The 8,947-nt window shown below is 39.3% G+C and overlaps 1 protein-coding gene across 1 annotated transcript in view; it reads left to right on the top strand.

The window, feature by feature from the left end:
* Positions 1–1,249: 1,249 nt before the first annotated feature.
* prg4b (proteoglycan 4b) overlaps positions 1,250–8,947 on the top strand; it is an 8,966-nt gene continuing 1,268 nt past the window's right edge. The window contains exons 1-12 of the mRNA XM_058378978.1: positions 1,250–1,408; positions 1,492–1,570; positions 2,348–2,464; positions 3,034–3,156; positions 3,405–3,473; positions 5,347–5,454; positions 5,538–6,416; positions 6,683–6,769; positions 7,351–7,487; positions 7,579–7,732; positions 8,146–8,241; positions 8,599–8,724. Of these exons, the coding sequence (XP_058234961.1) occupies positions 1,504–1,570; positions 2,348–2,464; positions 3,034–3,156; positions 3,405–3,473; positions 5,347–5,454; positions 5,538–6,416; positions 6,683–6,769; positions 7,351–7,487; positions 7,579–7,732; positions 8,146–8,241; positions 8,599–8,724 (1,963 nt within the window). The 5' untranslated portion in view covers positions 1,250–1,408; positions 1,492–1,503. The remainder of the gene's footprint in view (positions 1,409–1,491; positions 1,571–2,347; positions 2,465–3,033; positions 3,157–3,404; positions 3,474–5,346; positions 5,455–5,537; positions 6,417–6,682; positions 6,770–7,350; positions 7,488–7,578; positions 7,733–8,145; positions 8,242–8,598; positions 8,725–8,947) is intronic.

Raw genomic sequence — 8,947 nt, 5'->3', positions numbered from 1 at the left:
GTCTGTGTGTGTGTGTGTTATATTAAAAATATAATACTTAATATTAAAATATTTCTTTTCAAATTATTTTTCATTTTGTATTGTGTTACCTCAAGGCAAAGAAAAACCTTTAAAACTCCACTCTGCATAACCATCACCTTAAACACGCTGATTTAACAAGATTAAATACAAAGTGGAATGTCTCACAAATGCATTGTTTATTTTAATCATTCCTGCCATTGTACATTGACGATCATCATCATCATCATCAACATCATCATCATCATCATCATCATCATCACTCTCATATTCCTCTCTGTAGAGTTCATCATCCTGTTCATCACCTCATGCCACCTCGTTCTCACAGGGAGTGAAACGAGCTTCATCTCTGACACACTGGAGTCATGTGTAAACGTGTGAGGTGTGGATTGCGTATCATTCTGACAATAATATATCAGAGCTGAATATCAGTCATATCAATACACACTGTTAGGTTATGTGCCTGGCTATGATGTAAAAACCTTCAGATCGTCTTGTACTCTATCTTACACAGACCTCTAACAGTATTGTTCTAGTTATTCTAGTCAGTCATTCTGAGTGATTCCAGTAATCCCAGAGCAGCATGCACTTTCAATAACCAGTCTTCCCAACAAAAACATGGAGGAAATTTTGAACTAGATGAAAAATGACTGGAAGATTAGTTGCTGCAGTGGACCACATGACCATCTCAGTAATAAACACAAATGACAATGATGAATACATTTATTTAAATCCTCAGTAGGAACAGTATGATGCTGCTTCTGACTTGGGGATTAGGGATAAATACAAATTTACTTTAAACTTTGTCTTTTTTTCAGTATTTTTAAATTCTGTATAATTAAACTTAATTAGACTTAAAACTTAAAATAAAATAAATTAAAATAAAATTGTTTTGAATTGAATTCTGAAGTCTGTATTTATTTGTATAGACCTCAGATATATATATATATATATATTTATATATATATATGTGTGTGTGTGGGTGTTAAGTAGAAATGACAAAATCGGGGTAAAATCCAGGATAAGGCGTGTTAACCTCTAGGTCTGGACATTTTGTAACAGTGAGAGAAATGTTCCTTCAGCTCTCTCTCTCTCTCTCTCTCTCTCTCTCTCTCTGTAAATAACTGTTTTTTTAAACTGCACTCTAGCCTTTACTCAGAGAGGGAGAGGGTGGAAACCCTGATGTTTTTCCCACACTGCCAGACGCTTACAAATCTCACAGTTTTGATCTAAGAGACCGGAAGTGACCGCCCAACACCTCCGCTTCCAGCATCTATAAAATCAGAGCCACTTCACACACACTCTCACACACACACACACACACACACACATACATACCCACGGACATTCTCACAGACGCTGAGAGCTCACACATCAGCTCGTACTCCAGGTAAGGCACAAATACACTGCTGTGAGTTTGACTTTTGTTGAGCTCTTTTGAGAATGACTGACCGTCTTCATGAATCCTGTCAGGTTCCTGTCGAGATGAGGAGCTCCGTGTGTCTCCTCCTGCTCTCAGCGTATGTCCTGTTCACATGCTCCTCAGCACAGAGTGAGTACAAATATATGTGAAATATTGTGATGAAATCTGTGTGAGAGTCAGATGCAGGCTGCATGAAGTCTATAAATGAGTTGAATCAAGCTCCTATGGTTTCTCTCCTACCTTTCTGTAGTTCGATACTTTAGTTCATTTTTCCTCTAACTAGTTTGTGTTAATTGTCATTGAGGGTAAGTTTCTGATCCCTGGATGCTGCAGAAGTGACACTACTACACTCACACCAGCACTACACAAACACACTAACATTTCAACACAACACATTTTTAATAAGAAAATATTGATTTAGGTTTTTAGTTGTTGGAAATCAGTGACTCAGCAGTTTGGGGCCCATCCAGGTTTATTTAACCACCTGACACCAGAACCTCAGCCATGATGCATGTCACCCAAATGGCCAGTGCTAGAGGATATAATAATAGTAATAGTAATAATAATAATAATAATAATAATAATAATAATAATACTCAGAGCAGTGACAGATCCTATCCACTGGACAGCGTAGATAAATTTGTGCACAGCAGCAGATGCTACAGAGTCAGCACATGCCAACAAAAAGCAGCTTTATGGACTGTTTACCTGATAATGACATCATTCAGGGCTGTTCGGAACATTTTACTTAATATTGTGCAATTTTTACAATCAGGACAGATGAACCTGAATTATTTTAATTATTAATGAGTTTAAAGTATCCTGAAAAATCTGAGACACACCTGATCACATCACACATGTTACAGCAGGATGCTGATGAACATCTCATCTCATGTTATTTTGCAGAAAGCTGCAGTGGCCGATGTGGAGAAGCGTATATCCGAGGCAATGCGTGTCAGTGTGATTACGAGTGTCTCTCACACAACGAGTGCTGCAGAAACTATGAATCTGTTTGCACTGAAAGTAAGTGTCCTCTGTGCTCTACTAGCCATGTGTCTTTAAATCTTACTGCATGAGATGAAGGGCATGGTGCTTATGGGTAAACTTTACAGGAAGTTTGTCAGAGTTCCTAGACTTAACATCTACAACCGGAGCTCCTGCTTTTAATTATTTAAAAAAATCTGGTTTAAGCCTCAATTAAGGTGTGTTTTTTTCAATGCTGAAAATTTAGCATCCATGAGTTTACTAGATATGCTAAATTTTTTAATGGACGAGTTAAGATTCAGTATTTAATAGAAACAATGTAGAAAATTTATTTTAATATTCCAGTTATGCTTGTGTAGAAATGGTCTGTGTTACAGGACTATACTGGTAATGCATAATCCCTACATTTAACTGTATGTGTAAAGTCATCAGAAGCAATCTCTATTCCATCAGCACTCATAAAAACACCACATCTGAATAAAATCTAGTTTGTAGGTAAGTAATCACATTGCTGGAATTGGAGTAAAAATCAAAACGCTGTAAGAACCAGAGAAAAATCACTTGGCAGTGGGGTGTGAGTGATAAGAGGAGTGTGTGTTGTGCTGCAGGAGGCTCCTGTAAAGGCCGATGTGGTGAGCGTTTTAAGCGAGGGAGACAGTGTCACTGTGATATCGAGTGTGTTAAATACAGACAGTGCTGTCCAGACTATGAGACCCAGTGCACCACTGAGGGTAAGTTCACAATTTCTTCTTATTCTCAAACTTCTTGGAATTGCAGTATACAGCGTCTTTCACAGTTATCGCCTAAAATGGGCAAACATTTTTTAAAACTTTTTTAAACAATATTTTAAGATTTCCTTCTTCAGTTCAGACCATGGGTTTCAAATGTGAAGACATTTATTTAGTTTGTCTGTAATCATGTGATCACTGAATTGCCATGCTGTAATTACTCCATGGTTTCCTGTATGAATGAATGATAGATTCCTCAGTGGAAGAAGAATACAGTGAGTTTGAGGTCACCACTCCTCTGTATGACATGGCAACTGAAGGTAATATTTACTTTTCTTTTTAAAAAGTATTTTGTGTGATTATTTCATGACTATTTTCGGGAAAGGTATAAAACGTTGAGCAAATTGAGCCACTTGAATGAGTATAAAATGTTTAATGGCCACCAGTGTGAACAAAGACTATCAAATAAAACATACAGTTTGCTAAGATGGTTTAAATATACTAGAGGATTAGAGGAATGACTTGAGAACTGAGGATTGAGATTACTCCAGCAGAAAACATTAGTTTCCATTTACAGTGTTATCATCACTGAATGGAACAGAGAAAAGAAATGGTTGATTGTGCACAACTTCAGTGTACAACTTAAATGGAGTAAACAATTTTTTGTTAGTTGAACAGTTTGTACAGGTTACAGGTTACTCTTTCCATTAGCTAATCATTTCTCCACACAGACATTGTGTGCTTCATGCTGCCACTTCCTTACAAAATACTTCTGCAAGGCTCTGGACCTTTTTCCACACTATTTCCTACACATATTCATATTCTCCTGAAGGAGACAGGAATAAGAAGTCACATGATGCCATAAGTTCATAAATAAAGCTAGAGAATCACTAAAGACATAATTACTGAAGATCCAGTCTATGGCCTGAGACCAGTGTGGATTTGAACATTTTTGGACAGATTTGATCCTAGATTAACCAAGTCATAGAAGCTAATATATGATGTTGACTTGAAGGTGAAGGCTGGCATATGTAGTGGGTTAGACTTGACCTTCTCATAGAGAAGAGATACATAACAGAAAAAGCACATACCTTTGCTTGGCACATGGCTGAAGTTTGTTGAGTGAAGCTTTCCACATTTCTGTTCTGAACTCCTCTGCTAGGAGAGAGAGGAGCGTTTTATTTACATGACCTTTCTGAGGAAAAGATTTGCTACTAATCTGCACAGATTCAGAAAGCCCAAGCAGGTAAAACTGTGGTCAAATTGTGGACAAGACCGTGTCTGGTGTAGAGTTTATCTACTCCCAGTGCAGCCCCAACCGACTCTACATAGGTGATGAAGAGATCTAATCCCTTTGCTTGGTCTTCAGAAGGAATTGCTGTAACCTTAGACTTGTTCGAGGCTAAAATGCTGCCTTACACTTGAGAGTGCTAACATCTCTTGGGTATTTTGTAGAACTGTGATGGCATCCTTCTTTGTAAGGATAAATCATCACCATCAAAGTTTCTCTCGACAAACTGCCTGGCCTTTTTCCCATATTCTCTCCCCTTCAGAGGCAGCTCTGCTGAGACCTGTATGGTGCCTGCATGAGAAGGATCAATGCTAAACAAATGGATCTGCATCTACTGCATCCATGTATTTTCATTGCCATTGTTGTGTATAGTAAGTTCAGGTGAATTCTATAGTCTTCCCTTGCCAGGATTCAATCCTTCCTGAAGCACAGTATTATTAGACTATTATTCAAGTAGACCAAGGTTCATGTTGGGTCCTGATAGAAAGATATCATTTAAGGAAGCACCTTGGTGTTGTGCACTTGAATCAAAAACTACCCTCAGTATATAATTAGGTTTATGAGGGTGATATGCTCCAAAGATAAATGAATAATTAAATAAGTAAATGCCAACATTCTTCATCATCCTGTATGAGTGGGCTAGCATTGCCTGTCTGTTCTCATATCTCGCTCGTGAAAGCTATGAATCGAATGTCTTGGACTGTGGCAAGGGCAGATGGGTCATTTGTAGGACCATGATGCTCTCTAGCACCTTTCTACCACATTGTATACATTGCACTGAAAAGGTTAGTGTACAGGTGTTCCTAATAACGTGTGTGAGGAAGTGTATACAGTCAGAGCAGTAGAGCTCTTGATTATGCTGATCGGTCTGTCATGTTTCCTTTGCTCTTCCCCTGTATTAGCTGAAAGCGGTAACAAGCCTTCTCCCTATGACACTCCTGAGCTTTTGGACCCATTTCAAAATCAAGTGGCACCACTTCCTTACCCGTATGATTTCGGAACAGTGCCAAGTGAGAAAATAAAATCAAGCACACTTTCCTTTTCAGTATGCTTCTTCTAGTTAATTTAACTCTAACTGTGCTATTCCTTCCAGGTATAATCGGTTCTCCTTTGCCTGACAATGACCCTGAAAAATCTCAGGATAGCTCTGAACCTGAGCAGCTTTCTCCTGACAACTCAGCTCCTAATATTCCTCCAACATCAACTATGCTGGCTGTCACCCAGCAACCATCAGAACAGTACACAACTACCACAAGCCCCTCAGACATCACACCTGCATCCAAACACACTGACCCGAATGCAGAACCAAAAATCACGGAAGCACATGATAATCCTGAAATACCTCCTTCTAATTCAACTGTCAATCCTCAGTCTGACTCTGAACTGGATCGACTTCCTGAACTAGATCGACTTCCTGATCTGGATCAACTTTCTGAACTGGATCAACTTCCTGAAGAGGATCAACTTTCTGAACAGGATCGACTTCCTAACAATGCATCAGTTCCCACTGTTCCTCCTAATCTGGCTTCAACTAAACCAAATTCCACACCAATGTCTAACCAAAGTGCTACACAAAACTCTGAGAGTACCTCAGAGCCCAAACCCACACCTTCAGACCTTAAGCCTTCTACTCCTGTTCAATCAGATGATAAACTTGATCCAGAGGTAAGTCTGGAGAATCAGACAGATGCTCAGTTGGAACCCAGTAAAAACACAACCCCAGGAACCCTGGAAATCGAGAAAATGGTCTCGACAGACAAACCTAACATTGAGAAAATGACAGAATCACAAAATGAAAACTTGGATATAAACAACATTCTTTCTACAAAGCATTCTCCAACTTACCCTGCCTTAATAGAAACAACCCCTGCTTCCAACATAGCTATCCCTTCTCCAACTAAAGTGCAAGAAAAACCCACTAAACCTATAGACACTAACAACAATCTTCAGGACCTTCAGGATTATCAAGCAGGTAAGGATGCAAGATTTCCTTTACATTTCCTCAGTATACACTGTGCCAACAATGTTTGTGTCATTTCTTAAGAACCACAAGCATGACGTACATCACGGTCACTACGTTTCTCAAATGTCTGTAACATTTAAAATGAAAAATGTATTAGTGGCTATTTCATGAACATCATTTCAAATGAGAGCACTTATACACTTTAAATACCAAGACACAATTTACACAGTGCATATATCATATATGTCTTCAGATTTGTGCCCTCTTTTTCACAGATGCCAACAGTGACTCTAATCTCTGCAGTGGTCGTCCAGTTAATGGCTTGACTACGCTTAGGAATGGCACTATTGTGGTTTTCCGAGGTCAGTACAAAATGTCCACTTGATTTCGAGCAAAGATTTGAATTTTCTTAGAACATTGTTGTGTATAATGCAGGTCTTTAGCCTAGTTTTGTCCCTAAGCCAGTTTTAAAATGTAGCCCAGTCATTTCTGGGTGATGTAGAGCACTAAGCTCAGTGGTACAGTTGGTACAGCGGTGATGCCTCACACCTCCAGGGTTCTTGGTTGAATCCTGAGGTCAGGTTCTCTGTTTCTTCCACACCTCCCAGAAACATGCTTTTAAATGTTCTGCTGCTAGTCTAAAGTGAATTAGTGTGTGAATGTGCATTTGCGTTGTGGCCTGCAATGAACTGGCAACCCAAATGAGTTTTATTCTCTCACCTTGAGCCCAGTTTTCCTGGGATTGGCTCCACAGTGACCTTGACCAGGATGAAGAAGCAAGAAGTTGAATGAATATATTTATTTATTATTCATTCTACTATTTATGGACAGCTTGAATTCATGTAAAGGCTGAACATAATTTATTCATAATAATAGTATACTGCCAAGGAATTGTGTGTGCTGAGGTCATGTATGCCCCCCTCCCCCCACTATCGCATACTAGGCCACTACTTTTGGATGCTGGACTCTAGACGAAAAGCTGGACCTGCTCATTTGATCACAGACTTTTGGGGAGTCCCTTCACCCATTGACACAGTCTTCACACGCTGTAACTGCCACAGCAAGACCTACATCTTCAGGGTACTTTTACTAATAATCATTAAAGTGTTAATCATATACAGTTCATTCCACAGATTTGTTGTTATGTGTTCATCATGTTTGTGTCCCGCAGGGGGATAAATACTGGAGGTTTGAAAATGACGTCATGGATGCCGGCTTTCCCAAACCCATCAGTGAGGGCTTCGGGGTTAAGGATCACATCGTGGCAGCTTTATCCATGCCTCAGTACAGGAGCAGGACGGAGTCTGTGTTGTTCTTTAAAAAAGGTTTAAACAGCATGATCTTGCTTTAACTCCATCAGTGTTCTGAAATATTCTCCTCCATGTACTGAGAATATTTATAACAATAACAGATCTGCCAACCTCATAGAGGAGTAATGAGTACAGTTTTCAGTTTCAGCTGCGTTTTTGTGAGAGAATAGTGTTTATTTTAGTTTCAGCTAATATCAGTGAACAAAATACCTGTGAAACAATTTCAGATCCAAAAAATGAGTTTTTTTTTTTACAGTGCTAACTCTGGTGAAGTGTTAAAATGTGGAGTTTCTGTGCTGAATGTGAAGGTTGGCAGGTCTGCATTAAATACAAATCTGAAGATTTAATTCATCTCTGGAAAGCTTTGAAATATTCTGCAGCTAGTTATGTGGCTTTCCAAACTTCTCATGAAGATGTACTGTCTGCAGGTGGACTGGCTCAGAGATACAGCTACTACAACACACCTAACTGTGGCAGCAAGGCAGCTGCAGTCATAGTAAAGAGGAGATTCAGAAAGGCAGCAGGTAACAACCTTAAATACAGAAATGTTTTTCTCAGCACAAGTTCTTTGCAGTGGGGGATGTGGGGAGGTGGTTAAAGCCAGTTGTGGGCGAGTGAGTGGGTAAACTTTGTGTAGATAAACCCTAGTGTAAACGTAACACAGAGATAAGACTCCACTCTGTGGCTTGCCAGTCAGTGAAGTAATCCAGTAACACCATGACACACACTCAATAGAACAGAACATTATTCCAGTCAACTGACCTCACACACTGACGGGAAGAATGACTCAAACCTTGAATTTATGCCTGAACAAAATACACAAGCTGAAAAAAACTGAGGATCAATTTTGTTTCTCTCTCTTGTGATGTTCTCTCTTTCAGACCCTGCTCTTGGTCCACAGATCGACATTAGGAAGATGTGGGTAGGCTTCCCACCCATGGTGACATCAGCCGTGTCAGTCCACACTACAGGAGGAGATGGATACAAATACTACATGTTCTCCCCGAGTGAGTACATTACACAAACTGGCTCCAAAGTTTGTGAGACAACAAACTATTCAGGGAATGAAAGTTGTGAGGAAATGAAGACTATTTGCTACAAAACCCTATGAAATCATTTAATATAGCTAGGTTTGGTTTGAAGAACATCTCTGTAGTCATCTAACAATTCTTATAAGGAGCTTATAAGTGTGCTGTATAACGACAACAGCAAATCATTCACAACTGTGAA

The sequence above is a fragment of the Hemibagrus wyckioides genome, linkage group LG25 (genome assembly GCF_019097595.1).
Source record: "Hemibagrus wyckioides isolate EC202008001 linkage group LG25, SWU_Hwy_1.0, whole genome shotgun sequence".
NCBI lineage: Eukaryota > Metazoa > Chordata > Actinopteri > Siluriformes > Bagridae > Hemibagrus > Hemibagrus wyckioides.
The sequence above is the reverse complement of the archived record's forward strand: the minus strand, read 5'-3'. Positions and strand labels throughout refer to the sequence as shown.